This window comes from Lepeophtheirus salmonis, chromosome 10 (assembly GCF_016086655.4).
Source record: "Lepeophtheirus salmonis chromosome 10, UVic_Lsal_1.4, whole genome shotgun sequence".
Classification (NCBI taxonomy): Eukaryota; Metazoa; Arthropoda; class Copepoda; order Siphonostomatoida; family Caligidae; genus Lepeophtheirus; species Lepeophtheirus salmonis.
The window spans coordinates 17706290-17729971 of NC_052140.2; the positions used below are offsets into that span (position 1 = coordinate 17706290).

General features: G+C 31.3%; 1 protein-coding gene across 7 annotated transcripts in view; it reads left to right on the forward strand.

The window, feature by feature from the left end:
- Mgat2 (alpha-1,6-mannosyl-glycoprotein 2-beta-N-acetylglucosaminyltransferase) overlaps positions 1-23682 on the forward strand; it is a 139103-nt gene that overhangs the window by 87356 nt on the left and 28065 nt on the right. For 3 of the 7 annotated variants that reach the window (XM_071891346.1, XM_040720212.2, XM_040720210.2), the window contains exons 2-3: positions 18902-19660; positions 22553-22698. In XM_071891346.1, coding sequence (XP_071747447.1) covers positions 18902-19660; positions 22553-22698 — 905 coding nt within the window. Of the gene's footprint in view, positions 1-1850; positions 1993-16866; positions 18539-18901; positions 19661-22552; positions 22699-23682 lie in introns of those variants that run through there. The other 4 variants (XM_071891348.1, XM_071891347.1, XM_040720213.2 and 1 more) reach the window with 4 other exon arrangements.

The window sequence follows — 23682 nt, forward strand, 5'->3', positions numbered from 1 at the left end:
TGAAAATCCAATGTAGAATGGGTATGTTAAAAAAATCAACATGGTAACCCTCACAATTTGATTAATGTTTTGGAGGAGATAAAGAACAATACTCATGACGTTTCATTAGATCAGCTACAAATCAGCTGTGACAAGGGTGGCGGGAGAAAAGGACATTTGCTAATATTACTCCGAAGTCGATCCGCAATTCTACTAGTAGTCTAATAAGGACTCACAATTATACCTTTGCAACAAATCCTTTGTCTTTTTATGAGTACACACGAATGTTCAATCAGGCTTTGAATATAGTTCAATGAAACAGCTAAGAAATTATTACCAATTCCAAAAAAAAGAAACGGACGACTACTAATCTGAGGTGATGAGGCAGGGAGTACTTTAGTCACTAGAGCACTCCCTAGTCGGGCTTTAGCTACACACGCTCTCTGCTACACCTCATCCAAAGTCAGATTTTTTATCTTTTATCCCATATATGTACTTCCCTTTTTTTATAATATGACGCCATGAGCAATAGCGTCACACGCTCGTTGTTAAGAATTAGCTCTTTGATAGAGAATCAAACAGAAAGACACACAAACAAACCTTACTTTAATAATATGGAAGAATAATCAATCCATGTGATGAAAGTGAGACCTTTGTACATAGTGTAACAATATCTCAAATTTCTCCTCAATGAGTGAGTTTTGAATTTTAAAAAAATTATATCAAACGATAGAAAAAAAACAATCATTTAATAATATACCGGGTGGTCCATTAAAATATGATCTCTTTCTACGTAAAACTTCTACAAGATATATTATATTAACTAACAATAGAATTTCAACAAAACTAATACTACATAAAGTAGTTATAAGTAGATGTGTGTCTGAGCTCTCTTAATCCTTAATGTAAACACCCTTAGCTGCAATGATGGATTGGTGTCGCCCACTGTTGATGTAGTCCTCTGTTATAGGGTACAGTTGCTGGATGACAGTATCTTTGAGGGTCTTGGTGTTTGGATGACAAACATTACAGGCCTTCCCCACGACATGCAACCAAAAGGTGTAATTGAGGTGGTCGGCATCGGGGTTATAGAGGGCCAAAAGTGTCCAAAAAGAGTATAAAAGTACACAAAAGACTAATTCAAAAGAGTCTTACAAGGGAAGGAATTGAGTTTCTTTCATTGCTGGTACCAAAAGTGGCCTCTTCATCCTCACAAGGTCCTTTCCACTCATTTTTTATAGGTCTCTGGACATTCTGGTGCGAAATACCAAGATATCTTGCATGGGGGCTCATGGGCTTGAGAGGATTGGCCTGAGCTGTTTCCTTTAACTCCTCCAGGTCTATTTTGGCCTTTTTGGCAGAGCCCTTCTTCCTCTCCAATGTTTTGGGCTTGCTGACGGCGTAGACTGTGGTCCTGGAGACACCCAACTGCTTAGAGTGCGTGAATAGAAATTTGTCGATCCTGTTCAAGTGTCATTTTCTCGACTTGTACCAAAACTCAGGTTTGTTTTGTAACTATTTGCTTATGCTTAAATTTATCGAAATATGAATTAGTTTCAATCACTTACCATAATTATTGAATTAGTAAGAATTCAGATTTCGATGGAGCCTCCGGTAAGTTACAGCAAAAAACATGACAAACTGAGTGCATGATTACCAAAATATTATCCATATTCTCAAAGAAAAGTGGTCAAAAGTTAAAACCCTTGCTGTAATCATTTGCATTATATTTTACAATTGAAGTGTAAATTTCCTGTCTGAAGCTTTTTTGACGTTTGCGAAAGGAGCCCTTTGCAAAGTTTCCCAGTCTCCCCTAATAATACGTGTGTTACTTTTTTTTGAAGAGCATTATCCTTAATTCTAATTTTCGCAGTCACTCCATTTCCTTCAACGTTCAAATGTTTATAATAAATATAAATATATTTGTCAATTGATTTATGTGCTCTACGAATTTAAGTTAAAGATAAAAATCAGTTCCTTTCTAGCGATAAAGAGGTTCTTAAAGAATTGAAAGTGAGTAAATTTTATTGTTGTGTTATATAAAAGTACAATCATTTAGATAATGATGTGAACAGTTTGAAAAAGGATGAAGTTTTGACATTCTGGAAGAATACCATTTCAGTAAACTATATTGGGCATTTGTATGGTCTTGAAGTAGCATTCATTGTTTGCCAAAGTTTTATTATGATTTGTCAATATCTCGTGAGGATTCTTTTTGATTTGAAGTAAAAATTGTTACGTGACATACTGATACATATATGCATTGTATCTCGCAAACCTTCTTCCTAAAAAAAGGAAAGGAAAAAGGTCATTAAATCAATTAGTATGTACAAACGTACTTCCATATCTATGACCTCATACGTTCATTTTTTTAAGCTAGTAAGTACTTGTTTACTTTATCACTGCTTTTAACTTATTTCATGAATAAAGATGGTCAAATGTTGTGAAAGGTAACAGTTTTTCTTTTTTTCAATGTCTCATCACGTTTTTTTGTTGTTTTTTTTCAATATTTTTTTTTGGGTACTTTGGTCATGGACACACATCTGTCTTCTCTTCCTTATTCTAATAATATAATAAAGCATATTTGGGATTCTTATTACTGCTCATGTACATCAGAATAATAAAGAGAATCGAGAAGATTTGTGTAAAATTGATGTTCTACCTCTTATGTAGCTATGTCTAGTAAACACTAAAACATTATGCTCAGATTTATTGGATTTGACAACGAAAACACCCGTGCATAGTGTGGATAAAGTTGCACCAATACGTGATTTTGGGGTTATGCAAAATAAAAATTTGGAGAAAGCCTACAAACCACGTGAATACATCAACATTGTTTAACAATTATTTCCATTTCGAGGGCATACAAATTCCCGCAATACATAACAACTAAATCGGCTAGGTATAGCATTAAGATTTTCTGTCTTATGATACATTCAACGCTTAACATCTACATGGTAAACTCTAAACGCGAAAAATTTTCTCGGACAAGAAGATTTTCACAATTGATCAATTTCACAATTGCAGGAATGACCACTGGCTGGAGATAAAAAAGAAGAGGTCCAAAGGGTTTACCACACCCAATATCTGGCCCAAACAATGGTCCTCGGTATTGTGGCCTTTAATAGAAAGAAGATGCCTCCGTTGTTTTTCAAGGCTGGATATAAAACCGACCAGTATGCCTACTATAAGGTGTTTAGGTACACTACATATCTTGCCATGGCTGAAAAACAACTACCATGACAGTAACTACGTATGGACACGGGACGACGCCCCTCTCACAATTCCACCAAGTGCTAAAAGTAATGTGCAGATAACATGACTATTCTGGTCCAAAGAGATATCGCCCCCTTTCCTAGTCAGATTTGAACTCGCTGGACTTTTCTATATGGGGCACTTTAGAGGGGGACACCAACAGGACCTTAAACCTAATTGTGGAATCACTGAAGTCATCCATAGTGGTTGTATTGGACAGCTTGTCAGAAGAGTTTTTCATGAAATCTGTTATGACCTTTAGGTGACGTGTTAAGACTGTGATTGATAATGAAAGTGGCCATATTTAGACAAAAAAAAATTGCAAAAACCTTGTCTACATGTTATGTAGCCATAGTTTTTTGGCTATTATTGCAAAATGTGAACTTATTGATGTATTTCTAAATCCATATCTCGAGTCCACGTTTTGCTGCCTACCCTCTATAATATTTATAAAGGCTCTGGAAGAAACGTCACCACCAACAATTTCATTATACGTATGGAGCTGGCTAAAGTATTGAACAACTGACATATTACTTTAGTTAGAACTGTAATAAAAAACAGAAGATTCATGTCATGTAATATGCAATGAACAAAGGAAAGGGTAGTTTACTCGACCAATTTTGCTACTGTTTGTTTCATATGTACCATAGAAAAATAAATCAGTTTTGTTTCTGTCATCTATGCATATGACTGGAGAAGTTGATGGCCACACAATCAAGCCAATCAGAGATTATCATGTATTATTAAAAAAACAATTAGCGTCGTTCATCATCTACAGAGAAAGCAACCCAGGGGTTTTCCTAAAATAAATTGTCATAGGCCAACACACTATCATACTGGCAGAAGGGGTAGCAGATTAGCCAAAAGTACTCCATGGAAGTTGTGGAGTTACACCAATTGTTGGCAGTTGTTATATTTGCCGAGATCAGAAACAAAATAGCCGTAAGACCAGGAAACCGTATGTTAATTGTGGTCAGCCTTTGTGTGTCGAACATTCAGAAACAAAAGATACGTGTATGAATTGGTAAACTGTCTAGATTTATCTCAAATATTTTAATATATATATTTTTTCCGTCATTAACTTTTCCTTTCATTAAACACTTCAAAAGATATTAAAAATGTTGAAACTATAAGAAGGTATCTCGCTAAAAAAACCAAAAGGGTACAATTGTACTAATTCCGTTTCTTGGTAACTTGCTAATATTTCCGTCCAAAAATTAGTGTGCCTACTTTATTGAAAAAAAGTAGAGGTGCCAAAAAATAATAGAGCTTTCAGATATCCAGAAAAAAGTTAGAGATTACCTTAATATTATTATGGGTAAAATTGTACCCATTCAGTCCGATGAAGGTTAACAAAAAACAATCATAATAAAAAATATATATTTAAATACTAGCCTTAGTAACCGGCATTGGCCGTAGTTATTAGGCGTAAAAAACAGATAATTTTTGTTTGATAATTTAGAAGATTACTTTCCATTAAAGCCTCTGTGTTAATCTTCGTCCTTCACGATCACACTAACACCTAATTACTCAATACTTTAACAAATATAGGTATATTTTCTCTCCTCAAGAATAAAAAACATTGTTCAAGTTGCCAACAACAACAAAACTCACACACTAAGAAATGCTTAATATTTACACCCATAAGTACTTAGCTTTTCTTGTCTTTTTTAATATGTTGTGATGACTTTTGAGGCAGGGAGTACTTTTTTCTTTACTACACTTCCTATCTGAGTTACAGCTATACATATATACAGAGCTGTTTAAATTTTGAGTTGAACTAAACCCCTGCGATATTTTATCTATCTGAATCCATACGGCCTCAACAAAATACATTTCTTTAAAGACAAAATGAAGGACACCCGGGCTTTGTAAAAATATAAATTATGGCGGATTTCTTCGTTTGAAACCTTTATACTTAATGCACAATAATTCACGAAAAACAGTCAAGTTCAATATTGTTTGTAGCAAAACTTTTACACCTTTACAACGCTTTATCGTATGATCCAATGGGACCAATAATGAACAATATATACATAGTTAAAAAAAGGGGAGGGAAACGCAGAGAAAAATTCGTAAACCTAATATTTTATCAAATATGTGCTATTTATTTTTAGGATATATTTATTCCTAACTTTTAGATATATATTCTTCAATCAATGAGATAAAGAGGTGATATCTTATATTCAATGTATGTAAGAAAAATGAATTTTTGATGCTGAATGGATTTTCCAGAATTGAAATACTTATCTGTTTTATTAAGCCTTTCCAGCATATATGTCTAATATATCTATGTCCCATGAATATAAAAGTAAGGTAGAAATATTTTTTTTCAAAATAGAGAATGGATTAAAAAAATACAATTAAACACTTCCATGTTAATTTCTATCAACAAATTATACATATTAAACAAGCGCACTTAAAATAGGTAAAATGCATTGTCACAGTAAAAAAAATTATAGATTAACAGATTTTATGTACTTAAAAGAGGTCATATCAGGGCCAATATAAGTAATTTAATGTTAATAATGATTAATCCTATATTTTAGTACTTTTTGACGAAAACTTTTGTCTCCTTTCAAACTTTGAACGGGATATGCTACCTAAAGATGATATCTATAATTACTATTTTGAATATTTTTGTGTAATTTCTATTGTAATTAATAAAATAATGAAAACTTTTACTCCGAAATGTGTCTCAAAAATGGAGTTTTTACGAAATTTATATACAAAAATTGAGCTACAGTTTTTCAAAATGTATCTTAAAGTATTTTACGTCTATAAATACACCAGAAAATGTTTTTATAGTGTATTTACCTATTATAGATGTTGAAATATTTATAATACTGTATCGCGAGTAAAAAATGTGCGCAGATGCATATGATGGGCCTTCCCACCTTAATTATAAAGTCAATGCCATTTTTTTTTGTCATGGTATCTCTAAATAGGCTATTTGGAAGCTATAAAAATCCAACCTAAATTACAATCTACAAATCTATAAAATGGACATACATAGAGCCCATTCCTATTAAAATAGTAAAAAATTATTATATCGATCATTCATGGACCATATTGTTTTTTTATGTTAAATTATAGTTTTAATTCTGGAATATCTTAAATCGTCCAGCAAATTTGAATAATAATCTTATAATTGACACAAATATGTACATAAATAACTTTTTGAGCTGTATGTATGTACATGAGAGATAAAAATGCATGGAGGTCTTTTTTTTCTCTAGATTTTTGTACAAGGTTGTTTTTATATTGACACACCACACATATAGTAATGCAACCAAAAAATTAAATGAATTTTAATTTAAATGAAGAAATTACAAGGGCGTCCCAGGATTATATATATATATTTTTTTTGTTTTTTTTTAAATTAAAAAAATTAAATTTTTTCGAAAAAATTTCGAAAATAAAAAAATTGTAAAAATCTCAGATGTTCACAAAAAAATTAAAGTATTAAACTTTTTGGTAAAAAATTTCAAAAATTCTCTACAAAAAAATTAAATTTTGGAGAAAAATTTCAAAAAATTATATTTTTTGGAAATTTAATTCAAAAAATAAATTAAATTTAAAATATTAAAGTTTTTGAAAAGAATCCTTAATTTGAATGGCAACAGCCCCTCCAGCCTACCCCCTGTGGATACCTCTGAATTAAAGTACTTGTAATGAGGATTAAAGTATAATGAAGAATTTTTAGGAAATATAACGAGAGTTGTAAAAAAATATGCCTTTCCTCGCATGTATTTTTGTTTTTTGTATTTGCCAATTTGAGCCGTATTTTAGTTTTCAAAAGCTGTTATCACTAATTTTTCGATCTCGAAGAGAGAATATACAATATTAGTTTACAGCAAGGAATACTCCTTACATCTGTAGTGTATTCCTTCTATAAAGTAACCATTTGTGCGTTTTCTCATGAATGACAGAGAGTAACATTGGAGATCTAGTTATTGAAACGACCAGATATGAAAATTGATGGAATGGCTGTAGGCGTAAACAACACGCCTGAAAAAATATCTTGGAAAAATCTCAAGTCTCCTAGACACTGAAGTTGAGGTGACGAGGATTATGGACATTGCGAAGTATTCATAAATATATTAACTATATAACTAAGAAAAAACATTATCTGTAAATAAGGATATTCTTTACAAGATATGTGTTGTGCTCTTAATATGTATTTGATAGATATTATTGGGCTTAATAAAGCATACATATTTAGAAAAAATTCCAAGAACCAACAAATAAAGACCAGTTCTAAATACTGACAGTCTTAAGTTGATTCTTAGTTCATATATATTTTTTTTCTTTTTCATACTTTTAAACCGAGTGATTCTTTTTTTTTTTTTTTTTTTTAAAGTTGTAGGTGTAAAAATCTAAAAAATTCCTGGAAAACAGTATCCCGGGAAAGAACTCCTACTAAATGCATAATATAAATACAATTACGATGTTGTAATGTGCAGAAAAAATTCATTATGTACGCAAATGGATCAAATTAACATAACCTTATACGCAGTTTATTATATACACATTATTTAACACATTATTCAATTAAATGTAATACTAAATTAGTACTTAATAAGAGTTAGGAGCTACCAAATAAAATATAATACCATTTTTGTATGAATATAAGTTTCTCCTTAAGTTAACGATAGATTTGTTGAAAATATGACATAAAACAAGCATGAGATTTTTTGTAATTTGGAACCTTAGTTGTATTGTATCACTCTGTTATTTTCCTTGAATTAAAAAATATTCAGCATTCTTAAAGGACTAAATAAACAAAAAATTGTCCCTATTATAAATGTATAATCCATCCCTCTACAGAAGCTAATGGAGTTGAGATGAAATCCGATAAGTGCCACAGTTTCTCCTCCTCGACTACTCCTAATTAATTTTAAATATGAGTCTAGTGAGTGAGACGTCATTCAACCTGTAATATTTATCATATGGAAGTGTCGCTGAAATTAAGGACGCTGAAAAGAAGCTTGTCAAAATAAATACTTACTCAAATGATTGTTTCTAAGATAACACCCGCTGGAAATAATCTCGCTCAAATGAACAGAAACGCTATTATTTATGTTTTCAACTCCATAATTGAAGGAGTTAAAGTTCTGTAATTTGAATTTTGATCACTCCTATTTTAAAAAACCAAACAAAAAAGAAACTTTTAAGATCATATATTTTGTAATAAATAAATATATATATAAGATTGAAATGACCTAGTACCCCTATATATATATTTTTATTACAAAATTGTACTAGGTCTTTTCATTCCCAGTAAATTCATTCTCTGTCTTTTCAGCCCCAGTAATTCATCCCCTTTAAAATTCGTTCCTGGACATTTCATTTTCCACTTTAAATATGGATATAATACGGTTTCAATCCAGAGATTAACTTAAAGTAGGAGAATGTAAGTGATCCGGGAGAAGGGTGCGAGGGGCCCAAGCTGTCTTAGTTATTATTTACATAGATCTGAAGTGTAAGAAGAGAAACAGGGATGATCAAATTGATGTGAGGAAGTATTTGTAATTATAGAAGAGTAATGACGTCTTTTGTTTCTACTTCCCTAGGTCTAAACAATATCCACGGATCGGGATTCTAGTCCTATTCATTCTTTAAGACTTATGATGACGTCATTTATAATTCATAAACTCCATAAACCCTTCATATCCGTATCCTATACATCATAAGTCATCAGTCTTCTCCTGTGCCGACTGCCTGGGCCTCCTTACATACTTAAAAACTAATAACTGGTAGTATATATATATATACATATATAATTGGTTTTGACAATATGAAGTTATTAAATATTTAAGTGGCAATGAAATATGCGGAATGAAATTACCGGGTAATGAAAATACCGGTCACCATATATAGGCTGCACCAGCTATCTGTGCTGCCACTTTGGCGTGCTCTTTTGGTTAAACGCGGTCACTTAGCTTATTCAAACTTGCATCAGTTACAAAAAAATAGAATCAATTTACAACTTATTTATTCTAAATATTTTCAAAAAACACGGAGGCCTCGTTGGGATCCACGCAGGAAGCTACAATATAATATTTGGTCGAACTCTGGGACTCAGTGAGAAGTTCGTTTGTAGAGTTAGGAGGAAATTTGAGTCCTTTAAAGGTGATGTTGACCCAAGCCACGACATGGTATTTGGGAGTTATCTCCGAAGGTCACGTCAAACTTTCTCCTTTGTTCCCCCAACCCATCAGGGTCAACATTAACGCCTACCTGGACGTTGTAGAGACCAAGATGAACCCAACTTGTTTTCCAATGAAAAAAAGTATCAAATAGCTGTTTCACAATTTTGACGACTTCATCCCACAATTCTTAGAGGAAATGTGTAAATGTACGAACTTGACTTTCCAGGCTATTAAGTTATTGAAAGGAAATTTGATAGGAAATGCAGATGTTTGATGTTTGTATCATGATCGTACGTAGATCTGAAATTATAATCAAAATGTGATTATCATTGTATGTAAGGAAAAGATTTCAGTTAAACATATAACAATATGTACAAGTATTAGAGTTTACTTAATTTGGTAAGTCAGTGCATTACTCCATCTGAATACTAAAAAACATATAGCGAACTATATATAGAGTACCTGATCAAAAAGACACAATTATTTTCTAATTCCGAATTCAATTCTCACACTGCATTCACAAATATATGTGAGTACACTTTGTATTAATATCAGGTTTCCGTCTGAAAATCCTAGACCGGTAGTAGCCATTGTTTCCAAAAAAATTAATACTTGAAATTTATTTTTTGAATGTTTTTACAACCAATTTAATTTTCTCCGAACAACTATAGATTTTTGAAATTTTTCTCCTAAAATTTAATAATTGAAATTTAATTTTTGAAATTTTTTTCCAAAAAATATAATTTTTGGTGAACAACTGTCGATTTATAAAATTTATTTCCAAAAAATTTAATTTTTGGAGAAAAGCTATGGTTTTTTCAAATTTTTTGTGAACAGCTGCGGATTTTTTCATTTTTTTTTTTCAAAAAATTTAATATTTTGTAAATAGCTGAGTATTCATCAAATTAAAAAAAAATAATAATATTTGAAATTTTTGTTTAAAAAAGTTAACATTTGAAATTTAATTTTACGAATTTTTTTTCTCAAAATTTTAATTTTTGTGTTTTTTTGAAAAAAAAAAATCAAAAACCAAACCCATCCCTCAAAATAAAATCCTGCAGGCCCTGTTTATTGACAATTTTGTTACGTCCTCACTTCTAATCTTCTTGAAGAGGCTCTTGCGGATGTTAATGAGCCTCTTTACCTTACAGACAAGGTCAACAGAGCAAATCAGAATGTCCAGAACTTTTTTTACAGAGTGATTGGCGCAAATAAGATCTACAATACGTTGTCTTTTTGCCTCTATTGTCGTTGTTAATTGACGGTTTACAAGCAAAAATAGTGAGTATGAAAGCTGATACAATTGAAAAAAAAGTTATTTTAAACTACTTCACATCAGCTACAAGTAATAATGGCTTTATAAAGCTCTATTTGCTACTGTAATTATAGGTCTGAATTACTTCAGTTTACTAAAAATCAAAATTGTTTCGGACCGGTCCTGATTTTCAAACCGAACCCCAACACTAACTGTTACATATGACTTTAACAGTAGTATAAAAAAATGAAATTGAGGTCAATTTATCGTTAATAATATAAGGCCAGCCGTTTTAATAAGGCATGTTTGAATTTAACTACTACATCCATGGCAGCATGAGTAGCATGTAAATGAATTTCGCAACAATTTATGTAATACTCATTTTGTCGTTGTTGTTTTGTATTTAATTTCATTTATCAAAATTAAATATGTGGTGCGTCAGCACAAGAATAATCATGAACCAATAAAGTATAACAGAATAAATGTCATTATTCTACTTTCTTTGCATAAAAGGTATTGATTTAATAACAGGGTATAACAACAAAATTCGGAGCTTTTGATCCATCTACTTTAAATTAAATTAAAATTGTCATTTTGTATTATTTATTCAAAAAACAAAAACCGAGCAGTAGATAAAACTGTTGAGAATACAGGGTAGGGCAGCAAAACGTGGAGTCCAGAGATGGGTTTATAAATACATCACTAATTTTATATTTTCAATAATAGGCAAAAAAATAGTATTAACAAAACATGCAGAAAAGGTTTTTGCAAAACTTTTTTTCATTCAATATGTCCACCTTCATTATCAATCACAGTCTTAACACGTCACCTGAAGGTCATAACAGAGTTGATGAAAAACTCTTCTGACAAGCTGTCCAATGCAACCACTATGGAGGACTTCAGTGATTCCACAATTGGGTGTAAGGTCCTGTTGGTTTCCCCCTCTAAAGTGCCCCATATAGAAAAGTCCAGTGTGTTCAAATCTGTTGAGTAGGAGGGACATATCTCTTTGGTCCAGAATTGAGCCATGTTATCTGCTCCGCACTTTTGGCTTCAGAACTTGTGCGAGAGGACGCCGTCCTGATTTCACACATAGTTACCATCTGGGTAGTTGTCCTTCAGTCAGGGCAAGAGGGTGAATCTACACACCTTATCGTAAACCTCCTGGCCTACTATGGTTAGTATAGTTTGTTAATGTAAAAAGGACGGTGGAAACAGAATATCAAAAAAATAATTACTAAATTATTACATAGTAATGAAAAAATATACACTAATATACAGTCCACTGTTTGCTGTCCTATTCTGTATATCTCACTCAATTATCCTTATTGGACCTCAATAACAGCCACAATTCTGCTCTTAAACAGCTTGCAGGTCCTGGACACTAGAGCCTGATCTAAATTCTTGCATTCCAGGGCGATGGGCTTCATTTATTAGGGACTTCTTGGTGATTGGGATCTCTGCTAAACTTTGACTCAAGGGAGCTCTTGACAATCCATCAGATTCAGGTCGGGTGAGCTAGGAGGCCAAATATCTGCTGTGCTTGGCCACCTCCTTGATTGTAATTACTCCCCTGAGGTCCTTGGTATCTGCAGGAGTTTTTTGCAATTACGCAAACCTTCTCCTTTGTATTCCTGTCATCTTTTAGATACTAAGTGATACTACATTTATCTGTATATTTTACTACAAAAAGCATAGCACAATTTCTTCATCCTATATACTGGGAAAATCCGGAAATAAAGCGAAAAAATGCTCAGAACGTTTTATCATTTTGTAAAAAATAATTATTTTAGAAGAAAAAGTAACCTTTCAAAAGTTTTAAAGAACTTTCCCCAAATTGTTTTTTTGTTTTTTTTTTCAATTTTTGCAAAAATAGAAAATGACTTACATTATTTCCTACATTGAAGTAGAGGGCCATTGACAATGGTCCTGACTACATCATATTAACAAATATCCAATTTTATCTCATTAAGAGTTAATTTGAAGAAGAAAAAACGGACCGATAAATCAATAGTCATTTTGTTAACCTAAATAATAATCGATAACGACCATGTTTCCTATGTCCTAAAATAAGTATATATATGAATGGGGGAACCATGGAATACTAGTATATATGTGCATACTAATGTTGCCATGATACCAATGTTTTTACTCCGGTCCTGTACGAATAAAGATATCAGGTTTTAAGGACTTTTCCATTATTTATCAACTAAAAATATAAAACACTTAGAATGGGCACACTGAAGAGTGCAAACCTCCCACGATGATCATTTTTCTTAAACTAAATATCCAGTTTTAGTTTGACCTTGAATCTTGACCTGGGATTTGTTTGCTATTTGCGTTTTTAACGTTTTTTCCTACCTTCACATTCGATCCTGACTTTTCAAAATATAATGGCCTCTTACTGTGACTAATATGATCTTCGTACCAAGTTAGACTTACAACTTACAAGGGCGATCGCAGGATTTTCAAAATTTAAAAAAAAACCTTTATATTTTTTCTTCAGAAGTTAGAGCGGCTATCATTCAAAATGGAAGGCGACATATTCAATAAAAAGTTTAAAAAATTATTGAATTACCAACTTTTGATTTAAAAAAAGTTTCCCATAAAAATGGCATAAAATAAAAATATATATAACTCAAAACAGCTTTTAAAATTTTCTAATTTATGAGTTCCCACCGTGAAGGCCGGGTGCGTCATACAAAATTAGACATTTTGAATCTGGAATTTAAAAGTCTATTTTTGGAAACTTGAAGAGGGACATTAACTAAGCTTTTTACAGTCATTGGCACATATATTACCATTTTTATTCTTCAATGTAGCCTCTATCGACTTTGATACGCCGCTTGAAGCTCGGACAAGTGGTAATAATTTAATCGGGACACATGTCGTTCTAATAATTTTAAACGGAAGCCTTAAGAGCTTCAAGATTTGATGCATTTGTCTGGGAGGCCCTGTCCATGAGATGCAACCAAAAGGAAAAGTTCAGTAGGTTGGTGGGTGTTAATTTGTCAGCTCATGGGGGTAATTATCAAGACCTTTCATGGGGTTTTCTTATTTTTCTCTCTTATAAGTGCCTAGATTTTAACTACAGACCTAGTAGAACCTTCATTTGATTCATGAGAAGGTTAATTTGGTCATATGATATGACCTCATTCAACTAGAATATATCTACTTCTTATTAACTAAATCTGAAAATGAATTTTGCTACTTTAAGTCTAATTTGTTGCTAAAAATCAATAATAATAATTAACTATGAATGAAAATGTAATTCAGCCTCAACTGTGAGAAAAATCCTTCTGACTTGATTTAGTACTTATGGGTGGGTCACTCCTAGCTAAATCAATCACTCAAAAACAGCACCATCTTTATTTATTTTATTTTTTTCAAATTTGGGACATATTTCTAATAAGGGTTGAAAACTAAAAAATCTGTAATTTCAGCCTTTTTTGCTATCCAACTCAGGATTTAGAGGCTTCTTCAGTTTTGGCCTCGACGCATACCTACGCTATTTTTAAATAACTGTACTTTAAATGTTTTTAAAGATACTTTAAATGTTTTTAAAGATACTTTAAAATCTACTTTAAACAAAATTTAATAGATAATTTATGTATTCTTTTGTTGTATTTTATTTTGCAAGGCAACAAAATGAGTATTACACATAAGGTCACGAAGTCAATATTTTGACCTAAGAAAATCAAACATTTCCATTTTTAATTTAACTCATATTTTTATATGTTAATTTGTAATATATCATAAGCATATACATACAATAAGATCCATTCCATTTCTTTTAAATATTATATAGATGAAAATGTGGTTAAAAGGTAGAGCAAACTTCTTAATATATCCACACATATTTGATGCGTCAATGAAAAAATGATAATCTTAAATTGAAATGATGTAAATGAGATATTCCTAATTTTTAATTATATCAAGAAACACATTAGAAGAACATTGAGTCTATATTTAATACAGAAGTCAGACAACTTTTTTTAGTGTTAGCCCAAATGAACTTAATTAACTAACCCCCAAACTACTAGTGCAGGTTACCTATTTGAAGGGAGGTGTTGTTTTTAGATTCTTTCTGAAAAAATATACAGACATATACAGAAAAAAAAATTTAATTCAAAAATCCCAAAATGCTAACAAAAATAAAATTGGGCAATAAATTTCAATAATCCATAGCTATTCACAGAAAATTAAATTTTAGGAAAAAATTTAAAAAAATTAAATATTTGGGAAAAAAATAGGGAAATTAAAGCAGAAAAGAATTTCAAATATTAAATTTTTCGGAAAAAAATTTCAAAAATCCATAGCTATTAAAAAAAAACTACATTTTTGTCTCTAATTTTGCATAAAATTTTTCATTCTTACAAAAAAAATCTAATAATAAGAAAAAATTCCTTAATTTGGGGGGGCCCTGTAGTTGGATGTTATTTATTTGTTCATTTTATTCACCACTATGATGTAGTACTCCCATTACCCCCAAAATTTTCTAAATAATCCCATTTGAGATAATTTACTCGTTTTTCCAAACACTGATTTAATACATGATACATTGTTGAGTGTTCTAGTCTCCCAAGGATGTCCTGTTGAGTGTTCTAGTCTCCCAAGGATGTCCTGTTGAGACACTTTCCCGATTTAAAAATTGCCCTCCAGGATCTCACCAGCCCACCGAAAGATGGTTTCCCGACTAGGATAGGGATGAAGTTAAACGATAGTGAGGTTGTTGTGGATCTCAGACACACTGTTTTGCACAGTTGGTAGCTCATCAAAAAGTACAAGCAAAAATTATGAGTCTTCATGTTCAGTGACGAATGGAGAAACATGTTCAAATATGGTATGTAGGCATTAGCTATAAAGTCTCTGAATAACAATGGAATGTTTTTCCACCATAAAATTCATAGAATAATTGATGCTGGTGGAATTTTGCAGTTAACTCTTCCTGTTTCCCTTCAAACAAACCTATATCAATCATTTCCGAAACAACCTAATATAAAGTACCAAATATTTTTGGTCGGTTTACAATATGAAAACCTGCTCAGACCGGCTAGGATTTTCAGACCAGAATCCAACACTAAATTCATATATAGTGCTGTACTCTACTGTACAAAGAGTACAACTCAAATCCCAATGTTTTGTTTAATTAACAAAGCCATGTATGGGGTAATGCTCAGTAGAGACTAGAGACATGAATAATGAGAGATATTGATTCTGCAAGTTCGTTTACACGTATTTCAATTAGTGATGGGACAATGAGTCGGAATTAAAATGGGGATCAGCATCGGAAAAATTGGGAATTGGAATTCCGATTCTTGTTTATTATTTATTACTTGTATTTAACTATTTATTAATTTTCTAAGTTATAAAAGAAATACTCCAAATTAAGGAACTTTTGCTTTTTTTTAGGAAATTTAATATTTGCATTTTTTTTTTTTTTTTTCAAAAAATTTTATATTTGAAACATAATTTAACTTATAAATTTTTATTCCAAAAAAAATGTAATTTTCTTTGAATAACTTAGTATTTTTGACGTTTTTCTTCAAAAAAACTTAACATTTAATTTTTTTTATTGAAATTTTTTTTTCAAAAATTATTTTGAAAAAAAAATTTCCCATTTTCGAGATTTTTTATGAAAAGATTAATACTTAAAAATTATTCCGAAAATTTTTTTTCTGACAGTTGTGGATTTTGGAAATTTTTCTCCAAAAAATTAAATTTTTTGTGAATAATTTTGTATTATGGAAAAAAAAATGTCCAAAAATTTGATATAATACTTTTTTTTTCTAAAAAATTTATATTAAAAATTTAATTTTTGAAATTAAAAAAAAAAAAAGTTTTTGAGAACAGCTTAAGATTTTGATTTTTTTTCCAAAAAAAAAGAAATATTTAAACTTTTTTACAAAAAATTTAATTTTTTGTGAGGAGCCGTGGATTTTTAAAAATTTTTGTGAAAAGTTGTATATTTTTGAATTTTTTTTTTTTTAAATTTAATTTTCCGTAAATAACTTTGTATGTTTGAAATTTTTTTCCAAAAATTTTATATTAAAAATTTTTGAAAATTTTTTCCCCTTAATTTAATTTATGTGAATACCAATGGGTTTTTGTAATTTTGTGTTTGGGGCAGTAGATACAGCACACGAAGAATACGAGATATTGATTCTGCAAGTTCATTTACACGTATTTCAATGCCTAATTTTGTCTCATTTTCCTCTTTAGTCCCAATTACAAAAATACTCTCGAGTCATGTGTAAATGATTTCTCACAACGACTAACACACTCAGTACCTCTTTACTTAGTTTTGATAAATAGTTGCTCTATGTATACATGTATATCGTCCCTTCTCCATAGAACAACATAGTTCTTCTCCGTCGTGAAAATATTTTTTTTTCCTCTTTGGGGTTCTTAGAGTGAGTTTTTGCTGTGAAAATTCATATATATATATACAATCCTAGGCTACTATACAAGCTCTATATTATATTATATAAATATATAATCATTTAGTGTGTAGAATATCTAGATGAACACATACTTATTATTTAAACCGATAGTCCTCAACTCTCTCTCTCTCTCTCTAGAAGTGTTGTAGTGTGTTTTTTTATATATATACTCTCAATCTGCATGTGTATTTTGATTAGTTGAACTTTGATTGAGCGTCAGAGCATCTTCGCTTACTCTCATCTTCCTTGCTCATTCCTTGAATCAGCAACAGTTGTGTCAATTATATATACATATACATCATAAATATATATCCGTCCATAAGAGTGCACTTCTATATCAATGTGTCAGTGGGGTCAATATGGTGAATGTGATAAGGACTATAATAGCTGATCCAGTTGGCGGTTTCAATAATGTATAGAACACCTATCCGGAGGGACGGCGTTAGAAGTCCTTGGCCATTATGACGTTTCATGTAATTTAAAAAAACCTAAAACATTACTAAATATGAATAGTGTTGGATTAAATTCAAAGTTGTTGTCGAGTTTTGTGAAGTACTTGTGTTTGAGTTTTGTGAGGAGTTCGTCTAAAAACAAGTTACTCATTTTTGAGTTCTATCAAGCTGGATTTTTTTAGCTCTGCGTAAAATAATTGACGTGTTTGTGTTAGAACAAGTTACCCATTTTCAAGCTCGGTCAAGTTGGAGGGTTTGATTTTTATGTGGAGTTCATGTGTTCATATTAAAACAAGTTACCCACTTTTGAGTTCGGCCAAGTTGGAGTTTTTGAGCTTTGCGTAAAAGAATTTACGCGTTTGTGTTAGAACAAGTTACAAATTTTTGTGTTTGATCCAGTTGGAGTTTTGTGTAGGGTTGTCGTGTTATTGTTAAAACAAGTTCATCCCTGTCTAGTTTGAGTTTTCGAGCTCTGGTCGGAGATAGAAACTTGTACTCGTAACTTTCAACTCTACTTGATTCCATATTTGGGGAAATTTCCCCTACTTAGTTTTACAATCAAAGATGTGAGACTTGATTTGGACACAAAAACTAAGATTCCTGACTCGACTTGGACTCGAAAGTCCTTTTTTTTAACTGGATAGAAAGTACTATTTAAAGTATATTTTGTTCAGTGAGAACTTGAATAGGACTTGATGAAAATATTCAAATATTTGGACTTCACTTGGACTCTATATCTAAGAATCGCGACTCGACTTGGATTCGATGGCTAAGACTCGCTATTGGACTTGGAATCGAAATCTATTTTCACTTAACTGTAGAAAGGCCTGTACACTAATAGCACTATATTATAAATATAGATTTGAAATTAACCCTGAGTACTTGAACTGGACTCAACAAAGATATACAATGGCTTGACTTGTACAGATGTGAGACTATAGTGAGACTTGTTGCCAATGGGCAATATGCACCTCCGGTTCTGCATGGAATCGAGTTTGTGTTAGTACAAGTTAGCAATTTTACTTAGGTCCAGTTCTAGTTTTTGAGAATTTCCCCATAATATGTGATATGGTATCTCCTTTTTGTTCAACTCTTATTTTTAATAATAATCATCTGCAGTTTTTAACTCTCGTTTCAAGTGATTTGACAAATCATCCCTCGAAATTTTTGAGATTTGATTATTGAAATTCAAGAAAAGTTTAAAGTATTTTGTGAAATTTTTAATAAGTTATTAATTAAATTATCGACTTTACAAAGTGTTTTTATTTAGTTCAGTTAATACTCGAATCCAAAAAATGCGTTATATTTAAGTTATTATCAAGTATAATTTATATTATGTGACTCATATTTTATTTTTTTCAGATTTAGAAGAATTGAAAAGATTTGTACCTCCAGCAATTCTTTCATAATTTCCAATTCACTGCATCAAACATCCTCCTATGCCTGGGAGGTCCCCACTCTTAGAACCCTGTTACCCAGGAGGATGAGACGCTCTACATCACGTTTCATCAAATTTGGATTTATTTTTTTGTTTCTGGGGTTCCTTACTCTTAATCAATTCGGTGGATCTAACGAGAATGGAAGCCCTGACGACTCTTCTGTCTCTTCTCATCCTTCCTCATCGAATGAAAGTAGTGCTTTAAAGGGTAAAGTGAGTTCAAGTCTGAGTGGAGAGCGCATTCTCCGTTTACCCAACAACACCAATGGAAACAGTATTCCTAGCAACAATGGCTCTCTCTACAATAAAGAAATTGATGCGAATAACATCACAGAGATTCTCCGCATCATTCATGAGCTCAACGCTGGCGAAAAGATTCATAATATGGACTTGTTTGGGAGTAATTTTAGTTCTAATGAAACTGTTGTGATAGTTGTCCAAGTCCATGATCGGGTTGAGTATCTGAAAGAGCTCATTCAAAGTTTCTCTAAAGCACAGAACATTCATTCTGCACTCCTTATATTGAGTCATGACGTTTGGAATGATGAAATAAATAAATTAGTCAGATCGATTGATTTCGTAAGATTCATGCAAATCTTTTATCCACTCTCTATACAAACGCATCCTAATGAATTCCCTGGCCAGTCTCCGAATGACTGTCCAATGAATGTCAAAAAAGAACGGTGAGTCATGCATAATTAATTATTATCTAAAGTTTTCTACGTGTAAGTGGTAGTTTGATACATGTTACATAGAGAACTTTTAATGATGAAACTTGGTCCGAAATCTTTTTTTTTTTTTTTTTTTTTTTTTAACTCGGTCTTAATCTATTTCTGCCGATTGATAGTTCCAAGGTTTAAATAAAGTCCCATAAAAACAATAAAATATATCGACTATCCGTTTTAACAGGTTATGTTGTTTGATTAAATTATGATTAGAGTTAGATCGGTCCTAAAACTTCATACCTAATCAGTCTCCACCGCCTTCCTTCAGAATTTTTTCTATTCATAAGGCATTATTTTTCAAGAGTCCTAAAGACCGATTAGTTGGTCCTACGTATCTTTTTATTTTATTCACTTTTTTTTTTTTTTCCTGTTTCGTCTTAAGTGATTTTTTCTAGAACAATTTTTCGGTCAAGACCGTGAAACAATACTATTTGATCTCAAATTTTGAACAGATATTTGTTGGTCTCACTTTATGGAACGATTTTTTTTTCTTTCTAATTTTATGGACCGATTTTTTTTCGGTGTCATTTATTATGGGAGGCTTTTCTTTTTTCTAAATCAAACGCCATCGATGTTTTCATTATATTAAACAAATACCTTACATAGATTATAAATATCTGGATAATCTTGAAAATCTAAAAAGTAGTAGACAATATTTTCTAAAACAAATACTGTATACATAAATCATTTAGAATAATTCAGAATATATCCATCCACATATTATAATACGAAATTATAACCATAAAACTAAAATATATAAATATTTGAAATTAAGATATGGTTTTAATTTGACAATTACTAAGGTCATTCATTATAATTGATAAAGACCGTCTATCTCAAGAGATGCTCGAATTTGGAGTTTGGACGACAGGATGAAAATTCATAATATTTAAATTTTATATGACATCATTGTACCATGCGCACAATTTGAAAATGGATAAGGCGTCCACAGGATTATATTTTGTGGGGCTTGGTATTAGTATATATATTTTTTTTTTTTTTTTTTTTTTAAATTTGGAAAAAAAAATCAAATTGCTATTCATTATAAAAAAAATAATATTTGTAAAAAAATATTACAAATTGAACTATTTGGAAAAAAAATTTCATTATAAAATTTCAAAATATTCATGTTCTTTTTTAAATATCAAATAAATATGTTTTTTAATTTCAAATATTAAATTTTTTTGCTCTGCTGCATAATTTGCCTGAATGACGATAAGAATTTGTAGTAAAAAGCAAAAATTCCGTTTATATCCTTTTAAATAAAGATCATAATTAAAACTATTGTGTTATGCCAATACCAATTTGCAACTATAGCTACCAGGCTGTAATTTTTGCCTTTACCAAAAGAAAAAATTATTTCAGTTACTAAGTGTATTAAATATATATGAGGGGAAACTGCTTTAAGGTATAAAATTCATAATAATGAACCACAACCATTATTGGCATTATTGAGTTATGAGAGTTAAGAGACTAAAACTAAATCGTTTTCAAAGTGTAGACCGATTATTGGGGCCATGCATATATAGTATATACGTAGAATGAGGGGTATTTTTGTACCCACCGCCCACATTTTTCTCCTTAGATCCTCGTGCTTAGATACTTTGTATATAAATGTATCCCTATTTTTTTGACCTCATTCTATTGACCAATTTTGTTCCCATTTTAGTGGTGGGTCGTTCCTTAAAAATATTTAAATTTTGATGCCATCATCTCTGATCATAACCAAATTTTGATTAAATATTATTTTGTACAAGGTATGCAAGATTCCAATATTTCAGCGTGAAATTTCAAGTCATTCAAAAATTATGAAGGTTTAAATGTAGAGGTGGAGTCCGAAAGCCACCAGTCCGAAACTCATTTTGCCATTGCCGAAAAGTGCTTCCAGCCAATATTTATTTCTAATGTAAAATCATTTATTTTCAACTAATGGATTTTTTTTAGGATTTCGTTTCTAAAAAAAGGCCCCCTCCCCGACCATATAGTCGTGAGGACACTCCTATTTTGTAATATTTGACTTCATCAATTAGTTATTACATTCTGATGTTTTAAATATATAGCTCTCATGAGTATTTATTGCAATATTTTTACTTTATAGATTCCCATATTTTGGCTTGCAAGCTGGCCCTAAGCTCCACACTTAGAACCCCGAGTTAAACAATCATTTTCAAGCCCGATCGACCTCTATTCATATATATTTAATTTAAAATGTTTTTGTTACGCTATTCTCATAATGGATTTTGTAAGGAAACATAAGTTATATCTTTTAAATCAACGAACCAATCTACATAATGTCCCATATTGAATAGTTAACTCAAAGTTACATTGAGAACAACTTATTCTCAACAAAAATATATATACCTTAATTATAATGTCAATTGATGTTTTTAAAAAAAAAGATCCGGCGTATGGCACAAGAAACAAAATGGCAAATCTCGCCCAAGGATGAAAGAATTCAACAATTCTGTTGATTCGTTTTACATTTGTATGGGAAAAATCTCATTGACACTCTGTTAGTTAAGAAAGGATTCTCGGTTAAAATGAGTAATACTCTTGTATTCTAAGTGAACTAATTGGTTCAATGACATCAATGACGTCATCAACAACTCGTCTTTTAACTCGGACAACACCAGATTTTATTTTGCAACCGACTTGTAACGAATTTTTCCATGCAATTAATTCATAAACGAACAGAATGAGTTGAGTCTAACAAAATTATAACTGTCTCAAAGTGCGTTAGGATTTCTGGACTGAACCATACATTACATAGAATCATATATAAATTTTAATAATTATGAAAATTATAAAAATAAATTTTTAAGGGTAACAGTTTGTTTTATATTTTTTTAGGGCTAGAGAACTAGGATGTACGAATCGTGAATGGCCAGATATTTATGGTCATTACCGTGATGCCAAATTCACTCAGATCAAACATCACTGGTGGTGGAAAGCAAATAAAGTTTTTCATCATTTAGAAGTTTTAGAAGATTTTCAAGGTAAATATTTTTCTTAACAAGGGTTTAAAGGTGTTTTAGAACAGAGGAAGCAATTAAAGATATTTATTGATTATAATTAATTATTATTTACGTAAAAGTATATAACTTTTTGGACGAGTTTTCATAATTAGGAATGATGGGTTAGAAATCTATTTAATTATATCAATTTCTTCAATGTTTATGAAAATATCCCAGCAACATTGAATTCCATTGTGTTCCTACACATGATATTTTTACCGAAAACATTTTCGCATGTAGGAGATTTTGCCGCATGACATGTTTCCTGTATTTTTATGTTTTTATATTATATGTTCGTACTTCACCTTTAGTTTTTACTGCTGTAACTTAGCTGTACGGTAGTAGGTCAAAACGTCGACAATAAAACGTTAACTGACAGAACATTGAAGAACAATATGTCGAATGGACAAAACAATGACGGAAAATATTACATTTCAAAATATGAAAACCCATTTCTACGTCATTTTCCACCTGAGATATTTACATCACCACTTCAAGATAAACTAAAAGTAATGAGCCTTCACAAACCTCTATTTACATCACTAAATCAAGGGCTATTTTGGCTACCACCGGATCCCAAATTGGGATAAGGTTATTTCAGGTTTCATCTCATTTTGGGAATCGACAGTACCCTAAAGCAGTCCCAACTTCCTGGATATAAACTGAGGTGTTGATAGTAGTCTTTGAAGGTAACTTCTTATCCGACAGCTGTTGGTTTCAACCCTTTTTGGGGATCCGGCGATACATGAAAAGATCCTAAATTTCAGGATATAAATGGAGGGGATTTGAGGGGTCTTTATTATTGTTTATGTAGGGGGAGGGGATGTATTGGGCGGGAAATGTCTGAGAAGTAAATGGTGCAACACCTGAAAAAAAGAATATGATAAAATATATTGAGCCATCTATATTTTGGTCCTTCTAACATCCCGACATTTACCTCAGAATACAGATTTTGTGCAATGACAG